At 41.6% G+C, this 25,586-nt stretch overlaps 1 protein-coding gene across 5 annotated transcripts in view; it reads left to right on the top strand.

Annotated features, from left to right (window-relative positions):
* RPRD2 (regulation of nuclear pre-mRNA domain containing 2) overlaps window positions 1-25,586 on the top strand; it is a 123,758-nt gene that overhangs the window by 69,853 nt on the left and 28,319 nt on the right. For 3 of the 5 annotated variants that reach the window (XM_017877805.1, XM_017877807.1, XM_017877808.1), the window contains exons 3-7: window positions 16,379-16,479; window positions 17,339-17,416; window positions 18,682-18,734; window positions 19,373-19,499; window positions 21,661-21,836. In XM_017877805.1, the coding sequence (XP_017733294.1) occupies window positions 16,379-16,479; window positions 17,339-17,416; window positions 18,682-18,734; window positions 19,373-19,499; window positions 21,661-21,836 (535 nt within the window). The remainder of the gene's footprint in view (window positions 1-16,378; window positions 16,480-17,338; window positions 17,417-18,681; window positions 18,735-19,372; window positions 19,500-21,660; window positions 21,837-25,586) is intronic. The other 2 variants (XM_017877809.1, XM_017877806.1) reach the window with 1 other exon arrangement.

Raw genomic sequence — 25,586 nt, 5'->3', positions numbered from 1 at the left:
CCCGTCTCGGCCTCCCAAAGTGCTGGGATTACAGGCTTGAGCCACCGCGCCCGGCCTATATATCTTAATATAAGTGCTTATGAGTTTTTCTTCAAGGAGTAGCTCTTCCTCCTTGGGAAGCAGCAGAGCTTAGAGGTTAAAAATGCAAGGTTTGGAGTCAAACTTGCAAGGTTGCATGGGTTTCAATCCTGGATCTCTTACTTGGTAGAGTAATTTATTTAACTTTCTCATGCTTCAGTTTTCCCATCTATAAAATGAAAATAATAGTACAGTTTGTCTCTTAGGGATACTGTGAGGATTAAATAGGCTAATATATGTAAAGCATTATAAAGGAACATGAAAGTACTCTAAAAATCAGTGAACTAAGTATCCATCTCAAGAAGTTTTAAAAGAAGAGCAAAATAGCCCAAGAAAGGAAGGATATAATAAAATAAGAACAGAAACTAATGAAAAAAAAAAAAAAAAAAAACAAATACACAGTGAGGTACTTTCACTGTCAAATTCATAGAAAGAATAGAATAGTGTTTGTCGGGGACTGGGGTAGGGGTCAGGGAATGGGGAGTTATTGTTCAATGGGTATAGAATTTCAGTTTTGCAAGATGAAAAGAGTTCTGGAGATATGGATGGTGGTGATAGTTGCACAATATGAATGTACTTAATGCCATTGAATTGTACACTTGAAAATGGTTAAGATAGGCTGGGTACTATGGCTCACGCCTGTAATCCCAGCACTTTGGGAGGACAAGGCGAGCGGATCATGAGGTCAGGAGTTCGAGACCAGCCTGGCCAACATAGTGAAACCCCGTCTCTACTAAAAATACAAAAATTAGCCAGGCATGGTAGCATGCACCTGTAGTTCCAGCCGCTTGGGAGGCTGAGGCAGGAGAATCACTTGAACCCGGGAAGTGGAGGTTGCAGTGACCCGAGGTTATGCCACTGCACTCCAGCCTGGGTGATACAGTGAGACTGTCTCTCAGTAAGTAAGTAAGTAAGTAAGTAACTAACTAACTAACTAACTAAATAAATAAATAAATAAATAAAAAGTTTACCAAAAAAAGAAAAGCCGGGCGCTGTGACTCACGCCTGTAATCCCAGCACTTTGGGAGTCCGAGGTGGGTGGATCGCTTGGGGTCTGGATATTGAGACCATCCTGGCCAACATGGTGAAACCCCATCTCTACTAAAAATGCAAAAATTAGCTGGGCGTGGTAGCGCACGCCTGTAGTCCTAGCTACTCGGGAGGCTAAGGCAGGAGAATCACTTGAACCCGGGAGGCAGAGGTTGCAGTGAGCTGAGATCGCCCGACTGCACTCCAGCCTGAGCGACAGAGTGGACTCTGTCTCAAAAAAAAGAAAAGAAAAGAAAATCGTTAAGATATCTGGGTGTGATGTGGTGGCTCACACTTGTAATCCCAAACTCCCATTGGGAGGCCAGGGTGGGTAGATTGCTTGAACTCAGGAGTTTGACACCAACCTAAGCAACATGGTAAGACCCCATCCCTACAATAAATACAAAAATTAGCTGGATATGGGGGCGTGTGCCTGTGTTTCCAGCTACTCAGGAGGCTGAGGCAGGAGGATCTCGAGGTCAAGGCTGCACTGCAGCCTGGGTGACATAGTGAGATTCTGTCTCAAATATGAACTCCTTAATAACGGATTCTGGGGTATAACACTTTCTGTATAGAAAAAATAAAGTTAAATGATTTCCTACACTGTACACAGAAATGTATTACAAGTGAATTACTTTGGTGTGTAAAACAAAACTTTAAAATTATTTGAAGAAAATATAAATATTTTTATGATTATAGGGGATAAAGGCGCTTAAGACACAAAAAACAGTAGTAAAAATATTTGAGTTTGATTACATAAAAATTAAACTTCTGCATTACAAAAGATAACATAAAATTAAAGTGATACATTAGGGAAGATATTTGTCATAGACTAAGTTATATGAGTGGGAATTAAGTTAGGAGATAGAAGAGTGGCAAATTTGAATTTTTAGAATGAAAATATATCCTCATACCCTGTTTTTCAGCTTTAAGATTTTTTGACTGAGTGTTGACTGTCTCTCTCTTGAGGTGATCCTTCCTCCCTCCCTTTCCCTGTCTCGAGCTGTTCTCCTGCCTCAGCCTCCCAAGTAGCTGGCACTATAGGTGTGTGCTACCTGGCCTGAGTCAACCCATTACTTAGTCTTTTATTCAGACATTTAGCAAATGTTACTAAGGACCTGTAAGATAGCACGTTATTCTGATGACTTCCCAGTAATGAGGTATTGATAAAGGAAAGAGACTCCTCTGAGTGAGATACAAGATTATGGTGTTTAGTTTTACATAACTGTGACATCTGGACACCTCCTCTTGTACTTTATCAACTTTATCCTTTGAAGTAATTTGCTAGTACCTTCCTGTTATAAGAGTAAGGGGGGTGTCACTAGCAAAGAAAGCATCTGTTGAATATCCTAGCAATTCTATAAGGTCACTGTTGAACATCCTAGCAATTCTACAAAGTCAGCCAAATTTTTTTTTTAACTTAAAAATCAAAGAACAAAAGGTTATGTAACTAAGCATGTTACATGGCTTGTGGTGATTATAAATCTGTGAAAATTGACATTGTGGTCAGTAGTGGCTTTTTTTTTTTTTAACTGGAGTTTTGCTCTTGTTGCCCAGGCTGGAGTGCAATGGTGCGATCTCTGCTCACCACAACCTTTGCCTCCCGGGTTCAAGCAATTCTCCTGCCTCAATCTCCCGAGTAGCCGGGATTACAGGCATGCGCCACCACACCCAGCTAATTTTGTATTTTTAGTAGAGACGGGGTTACTCCAAGTTGGTCAGGCTGGTCTCGAACTCCCAACCTCAGGTAATCCACCTGCCTCAGCCTCCCGAAGTGTTGGGATTACAGGCGTGAGCCACCACGCCCAGCCAGTAGTGGCTTTTTAACCTCCCAGGCTGGAGTACGGTGGCACGATCACGGCTCACTGCAACCTTGACCTCCGGGTTTCAAGCAGTCCTCCTACCTCAGCTCCCCAGAAAGCTGAGACTACAGGTGCGTGCAACCATACCTGGCTAATTTTTGTATTTTTTGTAAAGGCAGGGTTTTACCATGTTGCCCATGCTGGTCTCGAACTCCTGGCCTCAAGCCATCCTCCCACCTCGACCTCCCAAAGTGTGAGACCTGTCTCAAAAAGGAAAAAAAAAAAGAAAACAATATCCTGTTGTCATTCATTCAGCTACTATTTAGTAACAGCAAAGAAACAACGACGAATAAGTTGTAATCATTGTTTTGAAGAAGTTCTGTAGTCTAGTTGAAGAAACAGACGTTTATATATAATTATGACTTGACTTCTGGCAGAATAGTCAACCGTCTATTCCAAGGAGTCGTTTTGTTATAAAATACCTGTGTCCCAGCAGATCCAGAAACAGTGGATGTATTAGAATGGCAAAGCCAACATTAACCAGCATGCGGATAACATTAATAGTATGTGATCTTGGCATTTAAACTAGGCTCTGGAGAAGGGCAAATGTGCTCTTGGGTAATTAGCTCCCCCTGGCTTCTGAGATATATTTTCTCCATATGAACATATTTTCTATTTAGGCCACAAGGAATCCCATAGGTTAAGATCAAACAAACGTGCTCACAGTGAAAGATCTCTGAACACACAGAAAAACAAACCACCACAATTGAAAATCCGTTGATTTAGTTCCTCCCAAAATGAGTTTCAGAGATTGGAATTACCAGACAGAATGTATAAAGCAATGTGTATGAAATGTTAGAGAAGGATTAAATGGAATAACAAAATGAACAACAGGTAAGATATTTGGACAGATTGAGAAAAATAATTTATAGGAACTCTTGAAAGAAAAGAGAATACGCAAGAATGTAGTTCTGAAGAAATCAGAATGCAACAGGAGAAACAAGGAGTGGGGAAAATGAATAATGAAGGCCAGGTGTGGTAGCTCACACCTATAATCCCAGCACTTTGTGAGGCCAAGGTGGGAGAATCACTTGAGCCCAGGAGTTTGAGACCAGCCTGGGCAACATAGTGGGACCTCATTTCCACAAAAAAATACAAATTAGGCAGGTGTGGTGGTGTGTACTTATAGTCCCAGCTACTCAGGAGGCTGAGGTGGGTGGATCACTTGAGCCTGGGAGATTCTGTACAAAAGGAGAGAACTTTTGAGTGATTTAGAAGATAACACTGTTTGGCCGGGCGTGGTGGCTCATGCTTGTCATCCCAGCACTTTGGGAGGCCAGGGCAGGCAGATCACATGTTGGGAGTTCGAGACCAGCCTGACCAACATGGAGAAACTCTGTCTGTACTAAAAATACAAAATTAGCGGACCTGGTGGCGCATGCCTGTAATCCAGCCAGTTGGGAGGCTGAGGTGGGAGAATCACTTGAACCAGGAGGTGGAGGTTGCAGTGAGCCGAGATCACGCCATTGTACTCCAGGCTGGACAACAAGAGCGAAACTCCGTCTCAAAAAAAAAAAGATAACACTGGCTGAGAACACTTTAAAAGTGATGAAAAATATGAATCTAAGATATAGGAAGCAATAACATATACTAAATAGCATAAATAAAAAATTTTATACCTAGTTATTGTAATGAAATTATAAAACAAGCAGTTTTAAAAGCATCCAAAGTTTACATCTACTAGGGTAATTACAATTCAAAACAAACAAAAAACTAGAAAATGACAAGGCTGAGGGAGGGTGTGGAAAAATTGGAACCCATTTACATTTCTTGCAGTAATGTAAAATGGTGCAGTTGCTGTGGAAAACAGTTTGGTGGTTCCTCAAAAATTAAACTTAGAATTACCACATGATCCAGCAGTTCTACCTCTAGATATATACCCCAAAAGAAATGGAAACGGAGACTTAAAACAGATAGTTGTATAGGCATGTTCATAGCAGCATTAATGACAGTAGCCAAAAGGAAGAACAATCCACATGTTCGTTAGTGGATGAATGGATAAACAAAGTGTGATGTATACAAACATGGAATATTATTCAGTCTTAAAAAGGAAAGAAATTTTTTTTTTTTTTTTTTTTTTTTGAGATGGGGTTTTGTTCTTGTTGCCCTGGCTGGAGTTCAATGGCGCGATCTTGGCTCACTACAACCTCCACTTCCTGGGTTCAAGCAATTCTCCTGCCTCAGCCTTCTGAGTATCTGGGATTACAGGTGCACGCCACCATACCCAGCTAATTTTTGTATTTTTAGTAGAGATAGGGTTTCACCATGTTGGTCAGGCTGGTCTTGAACTCCTGACCTTAGGTGATCCGCCCACCTCAGCCTCTCAAAGTGCTGGGATTACAGGCGTGAGCCACTGTGCCCGGCCAAAAAAGAAGGAAATTCTAATACATGCTGCAACATGGGTGAACTTTGATGACATTATGCTAAGTGAAACATGCCTGTCACAAAAGGACAAGTATTATATGATACCACTTACATCAGTCACCTTCAGTAGTTAAATTCAGAGACGAAGTAGAATCGTGGTTGCTGGGGAAAGGGGAGAATTGAAAGTTATTGTTTAGTGGATATAGTATACCAATTTGGGAAAATAAAGTTTTGGAGTTTGGTTGCACAACACTGTGAATGTACTTGACTGTTGAAGTGTACACTAAAAAATTGGTTAAGATGGTAAATTTTATGTGTATTTTACCATGTTTTTTTTTAAAAAAGGAATGACATTACACTTTCTTCTGGGTGATGGAACAAGACCCTAAACCTTAAAAAAAAAAAAAAAAAAAAAGATAAATGCTACAAAATGGTTGAAACCATGAAAACATGCTGAAATAAGCCAGACACAAAAGGACAAATATTTATCAAAATACCTAGAATTGGCAGGTCCATAGAGAGAGAAGATTAAAGGTTATCAGGAGCTGGGAAAAAGAGGCCAGGGGGAGTTATTGGTACAGAGTACTGTGGTCTGAATATTTATGTCCCCCCAAAATTCATATGTTGAAACCTAGTCCTTAACGTGGTGGTATTTAGAGATGGAGCCTTTGGGAGGTGATGAGGTCTGAGGGAGGTAGTGACAAATTTTGGAAATAGTAGTGAAAATTGCACAACATTGTGAATGCAGTTACTGCCACTGAATTGTACATTTAATGGCTGAAATGGCACACTTTATGTTACATATATTTAATCACAATAAAAAAATGATTAAAAAAAAACAGCAGCCAAAAAAAGATCAGTATAAAAGGACTACAATTAAAGAGTAATAATTGGAGCTGGGCATGGTGGCTCACACGTGTAATCCCGACACTTTGGGAGGCCGAGGTGGGAGGATTGCCTGAGCCAAAGAGTCTGCGACCAGCCTGGGCAACATGGTGAGATTCTGTCTCTAAAAAAACACAAAATTTAGCCAGGTGTGGTGACATGTGCTTGTTGTAGTCCCAGCTACTCAGGAGGCTGAGGTGGGAGGATCACCTAAGCCTGAGCAATCCAGGCTGCAGTGAGCCAAGATCGCACCACTGTACCCTAGCCTGGGGGACCAGAGTGAGACCCTGTCTCAAGGTGAGGTGGTTGGGGGAGAAGTATAATTGGAATGATTGTAACCCAAAGAAATGATAAATGTTTGAGGTGATGGGTACCCTATTATATACTCCAATGTGATTATTACATACTATATCAACATATCTCATGTACCCCAAAAAGATACACATCTATGTACCCATAAAAATTTTTTTAATTTTTAAAAAAAGACTACAATTAAACTGATGACAGACTTCTCAGCGGCAATGGAAGCCAGAGGCAGTTGTGAAAAAATATTTTTATAGCATTAATAGAAAGTAGCTGTCAGTGTAGATTAGCATACAAAGCAAAACTACTTTCAAGAAGTAGGAAAACATAAAGACAAAGAAACGAAAACAGATAATTCACCATCAGCAAACAGACCCTCTCTTTTTCTGTATATAGTGTATATATAATAATATATATACACTATATATATACACATCACACAGACATAATTTTTTGTTTTTTTTTTTTTTTTTTTTTTTTTGAGAAGGAGTCTCCTCCACTCTGTGGCCGGCAGGCTGGAGTGCAGTAGCCGGATCTCAGCTGCCACGCAAGCTCCGCCTCCCGGGTTCACCCATTCTCGCCTGGCCTCAGCTCCCACGAGCTGGGACTAGCAGCGCCCACCACCTGCCGCGGCTAGTTTTTTGTAATTTTTTAGTAGAGACGGGGTTTCAGCCGTGTTATCCAGGATGGTCTCGATCTCTTACGCTCGGTGATCCGCCACCCGCTCGGCCTCACAAAAGTGCTGGAATTAGCAGGGAAATTGAGGCCACCGCGACCTGGCCATAATTTTTTTTTTTTCTCTGAGACGGAGTCTTGCTCTGTCACCCAGGCTGGAGTGCAGTGGTATGATCTCGGTTCACTGCAAGCTCCTCCTTCTGGGTTCACGCCGTTCTCCTGCCTCAGCCTCCCAAGTAGCTGGGACTACAGGCGTCCGCCACAATGCCCAGCTAATTTTTTGTATGTTTAGTAGAGACGGGATTTCAGCATGTTAGCCAGGATGGTCTCGATCTCCTGACCTCGCGATCTGCCCGCCTCGGCCTCCCAAAGTGCTGGGATTACCGTAATTTTTTTTTAACCAAGAAGAATCACTGAACCATCACCAAACTTCTAAATGAGTTTTACACTGGGAGGTTAGCAATATATGTAATATTATATGTATAATATATGCAATATAATATACATAATATGGCACACGCACACACACACACACACACACAGGCATATAATTTTTTTTTTTTTTTTTTTTGAAGCGGGGTCTCGCTCTTTCCCCCAGGCGGGGGTGCAGGGGCCGGATCTTGGCTCACTCCAAGCTCCGCCTCCCGGGTTTACGCCATTCTCCTGCCTCAGCCTCCCGAGTAGCTAGGACTACAGGCGCCCGCCACCTTGCCTGGCTAGTTTTTTGTATTTTTTAGTAGAGACGGGGTTTCACTGTGTTAGCCAGGATGGTCTCGATCTCCTGACCTCGTGATCCACCCGTCTCGGCCTCCCAAAGTGCTGGGATTACAAGCTTGAGCCACCGCGCCCGGCCTATAATTTTTTTTTTAACCAATCAAGAAGAAACACTGAACCATCAACAGACTTAATAAGTGAGTTTTACTCTGGGAAGTTAGCAATAAGGATGGTGAGTCATGCTAGCAATAAAATATATGAAATATCTGGCCAGGCATGGTGGCTCATGCCTATAATCCCAGCACTTCGGGAGGCTGAGGCAAGCAGATCACTTGAAGCCAGGAGTTCGAGACCAGCCTGGCCAACATGGCAAAACCTGTCTCTACCAAAAAATACAAAAATTAGCTGGGCATGATGGCGCATGCCTTATAATCCCAGCTACTGGGGAGGCTGAGGCAGGAAAATTGCTTGAGCCTGGGAGGTGAAGGTTGCAATGAGTTGAGATCGTGCAACTGCCTCCAGCCTGGGCAACAGAGTGATACTGTCTATATGTGTGTGTGTGTGTGTGTGTGTGTGTGTGTGTGTATGTAAACAGTTTTTAAGAACAGTTAAAGCTGTTCTTAGATATTGAAGAACAGCGTTAACAGAAAATATGAGAAACCCTTATAAATAAAGTTTGGAAATGTTAAATATAAATTTATAAATACTAATGGAGTATTGTGTAGTCATTAAAAGTAATGTTTAGGGCTGGGCACCGTGGCTTACGCCTGTAATCCCAACACTTTGGGAGGCCGAGGCGGGTGGATTATTTGAGGTCAGGAGTTCAAGACCAGCCTGGCCAACATGGTGAAACCATGACCTGTCTGTACCAAAAATATAAAAAGTAGCCAGGTGGTAGTGGCGCATATCTGTAATCCTAGCTACTTGGGAGGCTGAGGCAGAAGAATCGCTTGAGCCTGGGAGGTGGAGGTTGCAGTGAGCCGAGATCATGCCACTGTACTCCAGTCTGGGTGACAGAGTGAGACCCTATCTCAAAAAAATAAAAAAGAAAGAAAGGAATGTTTATAAAGAGTCGATTGGAAGATGGGGAAATGTTTGTTAAGTGAAAATAATAGAATAGAATTTTTTGAGTGTGAAGAGAGTTAGGGCATACTTTGTTTTATTGTGCATTGCAGGTAATGTGGTTGTTTTTAGAAATTGAAGGTTTGTAGCAACCCTGTGCCTATTGGTGCTATTTTTCCAACAACATATGCTCATTCTCGTCTCTGTGTCACATTTTGGTAATATTTGCAACATTTCACATTTTTATTGTATCTGTTATGGTGATCTGTGATCAGTGATGTTACTATTATAATTGTTTTTACTTATTCCTAACTTCGTCCATGTAAGACAGTGAACTTAATTGGTAAATGTTATATGTTTTCTGATTGCACTAACCTGCCATTCCGCATCTCTTTCTGTCTCCTGGGACCTCCTTATTCCCTGAGACACCACAATATTGAAATTAGAACAATTATTAGCCCTGCAGTGGCCTCTCAGTGTTCAAGTGAAAGGAAGAGTCACACATCTTTCACTTTAAATAAAAAGCTAGAAAAGATTAAGCTAAGTGAGTAAGGCATGTTGAAAGCCAAGACAGGCTGAAAGCTAGGCCTCTTGCACCAGTTAGCCAGGTTGTGAATGCAAAGTTCTTGTAGGAAATTAAAAATGCTATTGTAGGGAACATATGAATGATAAGAAAGCAAAAGAGCTTTATTGCTGATATGGAGAAGGTTAGTGGCCTGGATAGAAGATCAAGCCAGATAGAACATAAAGCCAAAGCCTAATACAGAGCAAGGCCCTAACTCTCTTCAATTCTATGAAGGTTGAGAGAGGTAAGGAAATAGGTTCATGAGATTTAAGAAAAGAATTCATCTCTATAACACAAAAGTGTAAGATGAAGCAGCACGTGCTGATGTAGAAGCAGCAGCAAGTTGTCCAGAACTTCAGCTCGGATCACTCATGAAGGTGACTCCATTAAACAGCAGATTTTCGAGGTAGATGAAACAGCCTTCTGTTGGAAGATGCCATGTAGGACTTTCATAGCTAGAAAGAAGTCAGTCCTTGCTTCAGAGCACAGGCTGACTCTCTTGTTAGGAGCTAATTCAGCTGGCTGGCAACTTTAAGTTGAAGCCAGTGTTCATGTACAATTCTGAAAATTCTAGGGCTGTCAAAAATTATGCTAAATCGGCCGGGCGCGGTGACTCAACTGTAATCCCAGCACTTTGGGAGGCCAAGATGGGCAGATCACAAGGTCAGGAGATCGAGACCATCCTGGCTAACCCGGTGAAACCCCGTCTCTACTAAAAAATACAAAAAAAAAAAAAAAAACTAGCCGGGCGAGGGGCGGGCGCCTGTAGTCCCAGCTACTCAGGAGGCTGAGGCAGGAGAATGGCATAAACCCGGGAGGCGGAGCTTGCAGTGAGCTGAGATCCGGCCACTGCACTCCAGCCTGGGCGACAGAGCGAGACTCCGTCTCAAAAAAAAAAAAAAAAAAAAAAAAAAGCTAAATCTACTCTGTCTATGCTCTGTAGATGGAACAACAAAGCCTGTATGACAGCACATCTGTTTACAACGTGGTTTGCTGAATATTTTAAGCCCAATGTTGAGACCTGCTCTTGTTCAGGGGAAAAAAAACAAAACACAGATTCTTTACAAAATATTACTATTCATTGACAATGCACCTGGTCACCCAAGAGCTCTGATGTATAAGGAGATTAATGTTATTTTCTTGCTTGCTAACACATTTATTCTGCCCATGGATAAAGGAGTGATTTGACCTTTCAATTCTTGTTATTTAAGAAATACAGGGCTGGGCATGGTGGCTCATGCCTATAATCCCAGCACTTTGGGAGGCCAGGACTAGTGGATCACTTAAGGTCAGGAGTTTGAGACCAGCGTGGCCAACATGGTGAAATCCTGTCTCTACTAAAAATATAAAATTAGGCATGGTAGCACACACCTGTAATCCCAGCCACTCAGGAAGCTGAGGCAGGACAATCGCTTGAACCCAGGAGGCAGAGGTTACAGTGAGCCGAGATCACACCATTGCACTCTAGCCTGGGCAACAAGAGCAAAACTTCTCAAATAAAAAGAAAAAATACAGGCTGGGCACGGTGGCACTCACCTGTAATCCCAGCACTTTGGGGGTCTGAGATGGGAAGAACTCTAGAGCTCAGGAGTTCGAGATCAGCCTGGGCAACATTGTGAGACCTAGCCTCTATTATTAAAAAAAGAAAGACAGACATTATAAAGCTATAGTTGCCACTAATAGTGATTCCTTTTATGAATCTGGGCAAAGGGAATTGAAAACCTTCTGGAAAGGATTCACCATTCTAGATGGCATGAAGAACATTTGTGATTCATGGAGACAGATCAAAATATCAATATTAAGCCTAGGCATGGTGGCTTAACGCCTGTAATCCCAACACTTTGGAGGCCGAGGCGGGCAGATCATGAAGTCAAGAGATCGAGACCATCCTGGCCAACATGGTGAAACCTCGTCTCTACTAAAAATACAAATATTAGCCAGGTGTGGTGGTGCACGCCTGCAGTTCCAGCTACTCAGGAGGCTCAGGCAGGAGAATCCCTTGAACCTGGGAGGCAGAGGTTGCAGTGAGCCGAAATCGCACCATTGCCCTCCAGCCTGGCCACAGAGCAACACTAACTCTGTCTCCAAAAAAAAAAAAAAAAATATGTGTATATATATATATATATAAACATAAAACAAGAGTTTGGAAGAAGTTGATTCCAGCACTCATGGATGTCTTTGAGGGGGTTCAAGACTTCAGTGGAGGAAGTAACTAAAGGCGTGGTAGAAATAGCAAGAGAACTAGAATTGGAAATAGAACCTAAAGATGGGACTGAATTGCTACAATCTCATGAATAAAGTTTGAACAAATGAAGAGTTGCTTCTTATGGATGAGCAAAGAAAGTGGTTTTGCTGGGCACAGTGGCTCACGCCTGTAATCCTAGCACTTTGGGAGGCAGAGGCAGGTGGATTGCCTGAGCTCAGGAATTCAAGACCAGCCTGGGCAACATGGTGAAACCTCGTCGCTACTAAATATACAAAAAATTAGCTGGGTATGGTGGCGGGTGCCTGTAGTCCCAGCTTTTCGGGAGGCTGAGGCAGGAGAATTGCTTGAACCCAGGAGGCAGAGGTTGCAGTGAGCTGAGATCGTGCCACTACACTCCAGCCTGGGCAGCAGAGTGAGACTCTGTCTCAAAAAAAAAAAAAGTTTCTTGAGGTGGAATCTACTGATGAATATGCTGTGGATATTATTCAAATGACAACAAAGGATTTTAGAATATTGCATTAATGGAGCAGCAGCAGAATTTGAGAGGATTGACTCCAGTTTTGAAAGAAACTGTTATGGGCAAAATGCTATCAAGCTACATTGCATGCTACAAAAAAAATCTTTGTGAAAGGAAGAGTCAATTTATGTAGCAAACCTCATTATCTTAAGAAATTGCCAGAGCCACCTCAGCCTTCAGCAGTCACTAGCATGATCAGTCAGCAGCCATCAACATCAAGGCAAGACCCTCCACCAGCAAAAAGAATATGATTTGCTGGAGATTCAGATGATTGTTAAGGTTTTTTGAGCTATAAAGTATTTTTTTAACTAACATGTGTATTATTTTTAACACATAATGCTATTGCACACTTAATTGACTATAGTATAGTGTGAATGTAACTTTTTTTCTTTTTTTTTTTTGAGACGGAGTCTCGCTCTTTCGCCCAGGCTGGAGTGCAGTGGCCGGATCTCAGCTCACTGCAAGCTCCGCCTCCCGGGTTTACGCCATTCTTCTGCCTCAGCCTCCCGAGTAGCTGGGATTACAGGCGCCCGCCACCTCGCCCGGCTAGTTTTTTGTTTTTTTTGTTTTTTTTTTTTTCAGTAGAGATGGGGTTTTACCGTGTTAGCCGGGATGGTCTCGATCTCCTGACCTCATGATCCGCCCGTCTCGGCCTCCCAAAGTGCTGGGATTAGAGGCTTGAGCCACCGCGCCTGGCCAATGTAACTTTTTAAAAATTTGTTTGTTTGATTTTAGAGACAGAGTCTTACTCTGTCACCCAAGCTGGAGTGCAGTGGCTTGGTCAGGGCTCACTGCAGACTCGAACTGCTGGTCTCAAGCGATCCTCCCACCTCAGCCCTCCAAGTGGCCAGGACTACAGGTGTGCCCCACCACGTCTGGCTAGTTTTTGTATTTTTTTCTGAGACAGGGTTTTGCCACGTTGCCCAGACTGGTCTCAAACTCCTGGGCTCAAGTGATCTGCCAGCTTCAGCCTTCCAATGTGCTGGAACTGCAGGCATGAGCCACTGTGCCCAGCCTAAACCTTGCAATTTTCTAGAGGTTTATTAACCAGAAAGAACAGACTCTACTGTCATTTCTTATATTTTTTTTATGCTGAGATTCTTTCTCTCATTATTTAAAAAAAAAAAAACAAAAACAGAAAAGTCGAGCCGTGCACCGTGGCTCACATCTGTAACCCCAGCACTTTGGGAGGCCGAGGCGGGCAGATCATGAGGTCAGGAGTTCGAGACCAGCCTGGCCAATACGGTGAAACCCCGTCTCAACTAAAAAAAAAGAAAAAAAACAACCAAAAATTAGCTGGGCATGGTGTCACGGGCCTGTAGTCCCAGCTACTTGGGGAGCTGAGGCAGAAGAATCGCTTGAACTGGGGAGGCGGAGGTTGCAGTGAGCAGAGACTGCACCACTGCACTCTGGCCTGGGTGACAGAGCAAGACTCATCTCAAGGAAAAAAAAAAAAAAGTCGTGTTGCTTAACATCAAGAATATATTCTGAGGCCCGGTGCGGTGGCTTACGCCTTTAATCCCAGCACTTCGGGAGGCCAAGGCGGGCAGATCACTTGAGGTCGGGAGTTTAAGACCAGCCTGGCCAACGTGGTGAAACCCTGTCCCTACGGAAAAAAAAAAAAAAATTAGCTGGGCATGGTGGCAGGCGCCTGTAATCCCAGCTACCCGGGAGGCGGAGGCAGGAGAATTGCTTGAACCCAGGAGGCAGAAGTTGCAGTGAGCTGAGATCACACCATTGCACTCCAGCTTCAGTGACAGAGCAAGACTCAATCTCCAAAACAAAAAAAGAATATGTTCTGAGAAATGCGTCATTAGGCAATTTTATCCTGTGAACATCGTGGAGTGTACTTACATAAACGTAGATGGTATAGCCTACTAAAAACCGAAGCTATATTGTGTAACCTATTGCTCTTCGGCTGTAAACCTGCACTGCATGTCACTGTATTGAATACTATAGGCAACTGTAACAGTGCATGTCACTGTATTGAATACTATAGGCAACTGTAACACAATGGTAAGTACTTACATATCTAAACTTTTTTTTTTTTTTAAACAGAGTCTCACTCTGTCTCCAGGCTGGAGTGCAGTGGCGTAGTCTCAGCTTACTGCACCCTTCGACTCCCTGGTTCAAGCAATTCTCCTGCCTCAGCATCCCGAGTAGCTGGGATTACAGGCGTGCACCACCATGCCCGGCTAATTTTTGTATTTTTAGTAGAGACGGCGTTTCACCATGTTGGCCAGGATGGTTTCGATCTCCTGACCTCTTGATCCGCCGGACTCAGCCTCCCAAAGTGCTGGGATTACAGGCGTGAGCCACCGTGCCCGGTCATATCTAAACATTATAGAACACAGAAAATTGTGAAAAGTATAAAGAAAATTCACTCACTTTCACCAAATGGAGATTTACAAGATAACAATTTCAGTATTACTATCTTAAAGTCTTTTTCTTCTATAAATGTTAGCATTGTATTTGAAACCAGTCACACACATAGTCAGGCATACCTTGGAGATATTGAGGTTTCAGTTCCAAACCACCACAATAAAGCAAATATTGCAGTAAAGCATGTTACATGCAGGTTGATCACTTGAGCCCAGGAGGCTGAGGCTGCTGTGAGCCAAGATCACGCCACCATAGTTCAGCCTGGACAACTGAGTGAGACCGTGTCTCAAAAAAAAAAAAAAATTGTAAGGTTTAATACAATTTTCTCTGTTTCTTACATAAGCCATTCTTAGGCAAGAAAAAAAATTCTTTGTGAACACATGATGTTACGGATTCATAGACTCTCATCCTTGAAAGAGGCCTTAAGTTTGACATAGCTTTTTTTTTTTTTTTTTTTTTTTTGAGTCTTATACTTCAATCTCCACATGGCTTGGTGGATTCACTTAAGGAGAGGTTAAATTCCTGTTTTGTCTTTTGACAGATCTATTAAATTATTAGAATGGTTTCTGTTCTTTGGCAGATCTGTTAGAGTAAAATTTCTTTTCCCTATGGCTTCATACTTTTGTCCTTGTTTTGCTTCCTGAGATCACACCAGTTTGATTCCTCTTCCTGACAATGGTTATGCCCTTCCTGCATTGTTTTTTTATATTTCTTCTACATTTCACATAAGCATAATTAAAATCTTTACTTAAATTATTAATTTTACTGGTAATTATTTCTCATTCACTTCTACTTTAACACTTTATTTTATTTTATTTTATTTTTTGAGACAGGGTCTTGCTTTGTGGCCCAGGCTGGGTTGCAGGGTTGTAATCACCGGTCACTACAGCCTGGATCTCCTGGGCTCAAGTGATTCTCTTGCCTCAGGCTCCCATGTAGGAGGTACTACAAATGTGTGCCACCACATGTGGCTAATTTTTTCATTTTTAGTAGAGATGAGGTCTCTCTCTGTTTCCCAGGCTGATCTTAAACTTCCAAGCTCAAGTGGTTTTCCCAACTCGGCCTTTCAAAGTTGGCCAGACTGGTCTCGAACTCCTGACCTCAGGCAGTCCATCCACCTCGGCCTCTCAAAGTGCTGGGGTTACAGGCGTGAGCCACTGTGCCTGGCCAACATATTTTAAAGTTAGATAGCCAACTTGAACCAGAAGCTCATCTGTGATCCAGCCAGAATAAACCAATACCCTTTACTTCCTTCATTCTTATTGTGTATTCTCATAGTATTATGTAATAGTCTTTTAGAAAACATGTTACAGTATGTGATTGATTCAAGATTTTTTTCTAAACCTTTAAAAAATGAAAAAATATAGCATTGCTAAACCTTGTCTTCTTATTCAGTACTACTATAATTGTGTTTTAGACCAGGTTTTTCAATCTCTTTTAGAATGCAAGTTGTGTCCACACATTCCTAGCCCTCTCAAGTTCATATCCATCAAAGCTCTCAGTATGTCATCTGTAGTTTCATCTATGTCATTTATAAAAGTGTTGAATTGGTAATTTAAGATTCTTAAAATCCTTAAAGTTTAAGATTTCTTTAGTCCTGGATATTATAGAAAAAAAGTTTTGAAATAAACAGAAGAAATTTGGAAAGTAATTTTATTGATAACTTTATTTTCAGATTTCTAGTTTGGAATAGAAGTCAAAGTTTTATCGTCTGTATTACTTTTCTTTGTTTTCAGGGATCCATCTGTCTCTAAGTCTGTAGAACGAATCTTTAAAATCTGGGAAGATAGAAATGTATACCCAGAAGAAATGATTGTGGCATTGAGAGAAGCTTTGAGTAAGTGTCTTTTTTCTCTCCTAAAATTTTGAGTCAGTCTTTACAATTACGTAATTTTATAGATCTGGTCATGTTGTATAATAGTGAAAAATTAAGTTTTGAATCTAGCCCTATTTGTTTAAAATTAAATACTTATGAGAAACCTAGATCTGTTTGAATTAAAATGTAAATAGAATTGGTTTTAGGGATGGGGTTGGATTTTGTTTTTTAGTGACTACAAAAGTCAAGCATATTAAGTGGTGATAGCCATCTGGTTATTCTCCTGCATTTGCGTTGAGTGTTTCAAATGGTTCAGTGTTTGTGTTAATAAATACTGCCCTGTGCCCTTACTGTTGGGGAATTTTTCACAGGGTGTCAGTTCTTACTAAGCTGTTTGGTAGTAAGCATGTATCAGCAGTCTTTAGACTGTCTTTTGATTTAGATTTACAGTAAGTTGTGTACTGTTTTGTTAAAAGGAATTTAATTCTTGTGTATTATATGCTTGTAATTAAGTTATTGAATAGAAGTTGGTGATAATCTGCTACCATGACCGTCATTTGACTAGAAATTTGCTTTAAAAATGGCATCTTCTAAGAAGCTGTTAAATTCTTCATTTTAATTTGTTCATTAGTATTTTTAAGCCTCCTTCCCTATTCTTTTCAGAATTGGTAATTTCACTGATGATAAAAATCGTGTTTATTTGACAGCTTCTTAGATCGGGTAGGAATTTCTATTTTTTCATAAAAATGAAAGAAAAGGAAAGAAAGAAACAACACACAGTCTCGGATTGCCTTTTTTCATGCTGCAACTTTGGCACTGAAGTGGACAGACAGAACAGCTTCCCATAATGCCAGATTGCAAAAACTGAAATGTTTTCCAGGTACCACTTTCAAAACTCAGAAGCAGCTGAAAGAAAATCTGAACAAACAACCGAATAAGCAGTGGAAGAAATCACAAAGTAAGGAACAAAATCTCAACTAATATAAAATTACCTCCTCTTTTTGGAGCAGAAGAAAATGTAGACCATTTGACATCGTACCTGGCATAAACCATGGGCAAGCCTGTTTTCCAGGCCTGGGAGGCTCCCAGTGACCTATGCTAAACAAGCCATCATGGAGTTACTTCTAAAAAAAAAAAGCAAACAAAAACTACACTTTAAAACAAAGGAAATGCAGAAAAGGGTTTAATTGAGTGAAGATTCAAGAGTAGTTGGGGGTTTGAAAGAAGAAAAAAATACTTGATAGTGTCCAGGCTAATTTTCAGGTTCAAGGATCTATGATGTTAGAGGCAGCTGGCATTAAACAACAGATCTGAAGAGGAGACTAGGCATTAAGAAGCATTTCTGTGGGAACCATGAAATCTCCAGATTTGGGAGATATACTCTACCAAATTAGACGTGGGCCTCAGATCCTGGCCAGAAGCTCATTCTATAATGGGAGCTCCTGTTGTATTTATCATATTTACCCAGCATGAGATCAAGGGAATGGAATACTGCATGTGATAGGCTGCTGTGGGCAAACTGAGGAATATTGAGAGAGACTTGAAGGTATGGAGGGAACAAAGTAAAAGACAGTGAGAACTGGGAGGTGAAACAAGACACTTGGGATGGTTTTGCTCCAGCGAGCATATGATATCCATCATGATTAAGGGAGTCCTCAGACATCCTTTTGGTCATAAGTTGCATGCTTAGGAACAACAAGAGTCGTCATTTCAGCCAAAGTTCAACCACAGTGTTAATATACCTAGAAGTTTCCTTGCCTATTTTTGCTATGAATTGAGTCAGCAGAAAAAGAAATTCAAAGGATAAATATATAGAAATAGAATTATTTGTCACTAATTTTCTTCAGCCAGTGCTCAGGATTAATTGGATGTCCTGTTCCTGAACACTCTTAATTTGAAGTATTTAGATCCTCTTACACCCACACTAGGAAAAAAAAGTACTTGATGTATCTCGGTGTCTCCAAATCAATAATTCTAGGACTTTATGACTTCAAGGGTCTGTTGGAGGTAAGTAGATTAGGTCTGTCTAAATAGCATATTTTTACATTGACCACATTTAGGAGTGTTCAAATTTCCTAGTCCATTATTTATTTTAGGAATTATGACTTAAATGTGCATGTTGCCATATGTTCAGAGTATATCCTTAACTATAGAGCTAAAATTTTTCCTATTAGTCAACTTTTGTGTCTGTATTCTTAATGACCTTTTGTTTAATTCCAACAGCATCTACAAATCCAAAAGCTGCTCTCAAGTCTAAGATAGTTGCGGAATTTCGAGTAAGTTACAGAATTTGTTTAATATGGCAAAGTATTATTCACCCCTTTTGTATTATAGTTTCCTGTATAGTCCAATAAGATTTATTTGTATTCAGTTACACCTGTCATGTTTTAAACATGTGGGAACTGTTCTAAAGGAACCCAGATTGGGATTAGATTGCTTGGTGTTTTATGTGTTCCCCTAATGGTAGAAATAACCTTCTTCCAGTTTATCTATTATCAGCTGAGTTCTGTATTCAATTTATGCCAGCAAGAGAATTTATTTTCCTGTGAAACTCTTTCTAAATTAGAATTTGCTTACAGAAGGCTATGTTTATGTAATTAAAATTTAAAGAGGCTTTATAAGTGGACCTTTGTCTGTTTTAGTCTTAACTCTGTATCCATAAATTAGCTTTGTATAATTAAGGAAAAAGATCTTTTAAAGTCTATAACTAAACATGGTTTTGACATGAGAATTGATCATTAATATCTGTGACTGTGAGAAAAAGTGAAAAGTTTTTTCCTCCCAGGGTTTTGTTAAGCTTTAGGGTTTTGTTTTTGTTTTGTTTTGTTTTGTTTTGTTTTATAAAACAAGGAGAGATAGAATGAGAATAATTGAATGATCTTGTAAATGAAATATGACTCTGGTCTGTGTTTAGTCTCAGGCCCTAATTGAAGAGCTGTTGCTATACAAGCGCTCAGAAGATCAGATAGAACTGAAGGAAAAGCAGTTGTCAACTATGAGGGTGGATGTGTGCAGCACAGAAACTCTCAAATGCTTAAAAGGTAATGCTTACATCCTTTTAGAATAAGTCAGATTTTCTTTCTATCTGTCATTTTTCCAGTAATCATACTGGTTTACCTCATAAGGAGATCCTTGGGTAGAAAGTAATTGTGGCACCTCTGGTTTCCCAGGTAGCTGTTTCATGCATATAAATTTTGTAAGTAAATTCTATCTTTCTCATTTCTTGGTGTATTGGGTTATATATAGACAGTTGTATTTCACATGTGTGGTTACTTGGTATGGGTATGCTCTTCAATGAAGTTACTCTAATGCCTCATAAAATCTAGTTAGACCATCTCTTTTCCTTGCATTGTAAATTGTAAATCATACTAATAATTTATTATAATGTAAGCCTCATGAAGGCAGAAATTATATTGATTTGTTCATTGCTATACCCTGGCACCTAGAGCAATGCTTGGCACATAATAGATATTTGATGAATATTTTTGAAATAATAAGTAAATGACTACTAGCTATTAATTTTGGCACCAATTTTATTCCTGTACCATACTTTAAATTTAGCAGACCAGATACAGTGCCTATATTCTCAACTCTTTGGGAAGCCAGGGCAGGAGGATTGCTTGAGACCAGGTGTTTGAGACTAGCCTGGGCAACATAATGAGACCCTGCCTCTACAAAAAAATTAAAAAATTAATGTGCTTGGGGACACACCTGTAGTCCTAGCTGCTCAGGAGGCTGAGGGAAGCAGATTGTTTGACCCCAGGAGGTCGAGGCTATAGTGAACTGTGATCATGCCACTGCACTCCGGCCTGGGTGACAGAAGAGACCATCTCTAAAGAAAACATTTTTTTGGCCGGGCGCCGTGGCTCAAGCCTGTAATCCCAGCACTTTGGGAGGCCGAGGCGGGCGGATCACGAGGTCAGGAGATCGAGACCATCCTGGCTAACACGGTGAAACCCCGTCTCTACTAAAAAAATACAAAAAACTAGCCAGGCGAGGTGGCGGGTGCCTATAGTCCCAGCTACTGGGGAGGCTGAGGCAGGAGAATGGCGTAAACCCGGGAGGCGGAGTTTGCAGTGAGCTGAGATCTGGCCACTGCACTCCAGCCTGGGTGACAGAGCGAGACTCCTTCTCAAAAAAAAAGAAAAAAAGAAAAAGAAAACTTTTTTTAAACAAATAATTAATTTAACATATATTATCTAATTCAATCCTCATAACAGAAAACATGCTAAAAATCTCTGTTTTATCACATGAGAAATCTGAGGTCTTGTAAGGAGATTAGTAGCTTGCCCAAGTTACACAACTGATAAGAGGCAAAGCCAAAATTTATACTCACATCCAAAGCCATATTCTGCCAGCCACTGGGAAAGAAGTAGATGTACTGAATTATCACGAATCTTTTTCAGATAGGAAAGAATAACTTTTATTGTGTGCATACAGAGGTCACTTTATTTTTACTTTTCTGAACGTTACTTTTCTTGTTTAAGAGATAACATCTTACTGCCTTCTGTAATGCAAAAGTTATGGTATAAGTGAATAGAATTGAGCTTCATTCTGTTATTCCTAAGTAAGTAGCAGTGTAGAATCCAATTTGTGAAGAAAATAAGTAATCAGCAAACTCTTTTAGTTGAACTTTCTTTTCTTTACCTTAATTACAAGTGCCTTCACTCTAGCAGGTTCACATGAGTCTGTTTTGTAAAGGATTTTAATAATCTGTTTTGTGATTTTGTAATTTGGAGAAGCTTCTTTAAGATAAAATTGTTAGGCCAGGTGCGGTGGCTCATGCTTGTAATCCCAGCACTTTGGGAGGCCGAGGCAGGCAGATCACGAGGTCAGGAGATCGAGACCATCCTGGCTTACACAGTGAAACCCCATCTCCACTAAAAATACAAAAAATTAGCCGGGCATGGTAGCGGGCGCCTGTAGTCCCAGCTACAGGCTGAGGCAGGAGAATGGCGTGAACCTGGGAGGCAGAGCTTGCAGTGAGCCGAGATCGCGCCACTGCACTCTAGCCTAGGTGACAGAGCAAGACTCCATCTCAAAAAAAAAAAAAGAGAAAAAAAAGAGATAAAACTATGAAACTAAGAGTATTGCACAGTAAGGCAGCAAGAGTATGTTCACAAAGAGAGGTTTTCTTGAAAAGTCAAAAGACTAAATTTTTTTTTTTTTATCCTGAAACGAATACTTCCCATGTCATTTTAGATAAAACAGGTGGGAAGAAGTTCTCCAAAGAATTTGAAGAGGCAAGCTCCAAGCTGGAAGAATTTGTGAATGGATTAGATAAGCAGGTGAAAAATGGACCCTCATTAACAGAAGCACTGGAAAATGCTGGAATTTTCTATGAAGCACAATACAAAGAAGTAAAAGTGGTGGCCAATGTAAGTAATAATTAAAGCTGTCTTATACTGAATGCTTGTTACTATGTTTCAGAGATTATTAACATGCATTATCTAACTGTTAGGATAAGCATTTTTTATCTCATCGCAGATGAAGAGATTACTTTTGGGATAGATGTTTTAATCCCAGCACTTTGGGAGGCTGAGGCAGGAGGATTGCTTGAGTCCAGGACTTTGAGACCAGCCTGGGCAACATAGTGAAACCCTGTGGCTAGCAAAAAAGTACAGAAATTAGCTGGGTGTGATCTCAGGCTGCAGTGAGGTGTGATCATGTCACTGCAGCCCAGCCTGGCCAACAAGAGTGAGACCCGTCTCAAAAAAAAAAAAAAAAGAAGAAGAAGAAATTACGAGGATTAGTAACCTTGTATAAGGTAATATAGCTAGTGAGTGGTGGTGGTAGAATAAGACCTGGGTCTGTTTTTTTTTTTTTTTTTTTTTGAAACAGAGTTTCGCTCTTGTTGCCCAGGCTGGAGTGCAGTGGTGCGATCTCAGCCCTCCTCAACCTCCGCCTCCCAGGTTCAAGCAATTATCCTGCCTTAGCCCTGCTGAGTAGCTGGGATTACAGGCATGTACCATCGTGCCTGGCTAATTTTGTATGTTTAGTAGAGATGGGGTTTCTCCATGTTGGTCAGGCTGGTCTCAAACTCCTGACCTCAGGTGATCCGCCCGCCTCAGCCTCCCAAAGTGCTGGGATTACAGGCGTGAGCCACTGCGCCCAACCAGGGAACTTCTTTTTATTCCCCCAAGAAAGGGAGAGAGGTAATAAGTGGGCATGTGTCTAATGACCTCTGAAAGAAACTGTTTCATAATGAATTTTTTTTTTAAGTTTTGTTTTTTTGTTTTTTTTTTTTTCTTTTTTTTTTCTGAGGCGGAGTCTCGCTCTGTCTCCCAGGCTGGAGTGCAGTGGCCGGATCTCAGCTCACTGCAAGCTCCGCCTCCCGGGTTTACGCCATTCTCCTGCCTCAGCCTCCGGAGTAGCTGGGACTATAGGCGCCCGCCACCTCGCCTGGCTAGTTTTTGTATTTTAGTAGAGATGGGGTTTCACCGTGTTAGCCAGGATGGTCTCGATCTTCTGACCTCGTGATCCGCCCGTCTCGGCCTCCCAAAGTGCTGGGATTACAGGCTTGAGCCACCGCGCCCGGCCAAATTTTTGTATTTTTAATAAAGACAGTGTTTCACTATGTTGGCCAGGCTGGTCTTGAACTCCTGACCTCAGGTGATTTGCCCGCTTCAGCCTCCTGAAGTGCTGGGATTACAGGCGTGAGCCACCGTGCCTGGTCAGAAATTTATCATTATAAAAACACAGATATATACTTAGCATATTACATTACATTGGGATTATTTTAGGTTGTCGCAAAGGTGTAGTCATTTGATTCAGAGGCATAGCCTGCTTGCTGGCATGTTGGTTGTTTAAAATGTGGCCTGTTCTGACCAAGAAGTTGGACAGTATTGGTTTTGATGACTGTCTTGCCACTTATTTTTTAAAATGTGGTAATTTTTACATCCAGATAGTTTTTCATCTTTTTTTTTTTTTGATGGAGTCTCACCCTGTTGCCCAGGCTGGAGTGCAGTGGCACTATCTCGGCTCATTGCAAACTTCGCCTCCCAGGTTCAAGCGTAGCAGGGACTATAGGTGCCTGCCACCACACCCGGCTGATTTTTTTTACTTTTAGTAGAGATGGGGTTTCACCATGTTAGCCAGGATGGTCTTGAACTCCTGACCTTGTGATCTGCCCACCTTAGCCTCCCTAAGTGCTGGGATTACAGGTATGAGCCACCGTGCTCTGCCTAGTTTTCATCTTTTAAAGCACATTTCTGCTGATATCATTTGACTGGATAGGTGAAAAGATATCCATTTTGCAAAGTAGATTTTTTATATTTAGTGATCAAAATCTTTATCTTTTAAAACAATTTTATAAAATAGCCACAAAATTTCATACCCTTTAACTTATTTACTTAATTCCACTTCTAGAAATCTATATTTAGAAAATAATTCAGTCAGCACGGTGGCTCACGCCTGTAATCCCAGAGGTCAGGAATTTGAGACCAGCCTGACCAAAAATGGTGAAACCCCGTCTCTGCTAAAAATAAAAAAATTAGCCAAGCGTGGTGGCGCCCACCTGTAATCCCAGCTACTTGGGAGGCTGTGGCAGGATAATCACTTGAACCCAGGAGGTGGAGGTTGCAGTGAGCCGGGATCGCACCACTGCACTCCGGCCTGGGCGACAGCGAGACTCTGTCTCAAAAAGAAAGAAAATAAGGCTGGGCGCGGTGGCTCACGCCTGTAATCCCAGCACTTTGGGAGGCCGAGGTGGGCAGATCACGAGGTCAGGAGATCGAGACCGTCCTGGCTAACACGGTGAAACCCTGTCTCTACTAAAAATACAAAACATTACCCCGGCGCGGTGGCCAGCACCTGTATAGTCCCAGCTACTCGGGAGGCTGAGGCAGGAGAACGGCGTGAACCCGGGAGGCGGAGCTTGCAGTGAGCCGAGATGGCTCCACTGCACTCCAGCCTGGGGGACAGAGCGAGACTCCCTCTCAAAAAAAAAAATAATAATAATAATTAGAGATGCTGGCAAAGATTTAGATTCAAGGATGTTTATTACAGTGTCGCTTATATTAATATTAGCAAAGAACTGGAAATAGCCTAAATGTCCAATAAAACAGAGAAATTATTCAGTAAGTTATGATTTATTCGTAAGCTGAGATGGGCTGTTGTATGAGCATTAAAGTACTGCCTATTAAACTATTATACTTCCTCCAATTCATTCTCCACACTGCAGTCAAGTGACCTTTGAAAAAGTACATTGTGGCCAGATGTGGTGGCTCACGCTTGTAATCCCAACACTTTGGAAGCCAAGGTGTGAGGATCACTTAAGGTCAGGAGTTCAAGACCAGCCTGGGCAACATAGTGAGACCCCCCGCCCCATCTTTATAAGACATTTAAAAATTAGCTGGGTATGGTGGCATGTGCAGGTAGCTACTCGGGAGACTGAGGCAGAGGATTGCTTTAGCCCAGGAGTTTAAGGCTGCAGTGAGCTATGATTGTGCCACTGCACTCCAACCTGGGCAACAGAGTAGGACTCTGTGTCTTAAAACTATAAAAATAGAGAGCCAGGTATAGTGGCTCATGCCTGTAATCTTAACACTTTGGGAGGCTGAGGGCGGGCAGATCACTTGAGGTCAGGAGTTTCGAGACCAGCCTGGCCAACATAGTGAAACTCTGTCTCTACCGAAAAAAAAAAAAAATTACCTGGGCGCAGTCACATGTGCCTATAATCCCAGCTACTCAAGAGGCTGAGGCAGGAGAAGTGCTTGAACCCAAGAGTCAGAGGTTGCAGTGAGCTGAGATCATGCCACTGCACTCCAGCCTGGGTGACAGAGTGAGACCCTGTCTCAAAAAAAAAAAAAATATATATATATATATAAGTAGTCTAGGCACAGTGTCTCATGCCTGTAATCCCAGAAGTTCGAGACCAGCCTGAGCAACAGGGCAAAACCCTGTCTCTACAAAAAAATACAAAAATTAATTAGCCGGGCATGGTGGTGTGCACCTGTAGTCCCAGCTACTTGGGAGGCTGAGGTGGAAGGATTGCATGAGCTGGGGAGGTGGAGGTTACAGTGAGCCAAGATGGCACCACTGTACTGCAGCCTAGGCGATAGAGCCAGACCTTGCCCCCACCCCCAGAAGGAAGGAAGGAAGGAAAGAAGGAGGGAAGGAGGGAGGGA

The sequence above is a fragment of the Rhinopithecus bieti genome, unplaced genomic scaffold (genome assembly GCF_001698545.2).
Source record: "Rhinopithecus bieti isolate Rb0 unplaced genomic scaffold, ASM169854v2 scaffold_10548, whole genome shotgun sequence".
Taxonomy (NCBI): Eukaryota; Metazoa; Chordata; class Mammalia; order Primates; family Cercopithecidae; genus Rhinopithecus; species Rhinopithecus bieti.
The sequence above is the reverse complement of the archived record's forward strand: the minus strand, read 5'-3'. Positions and strand labels throughout refer to the sequence as shown.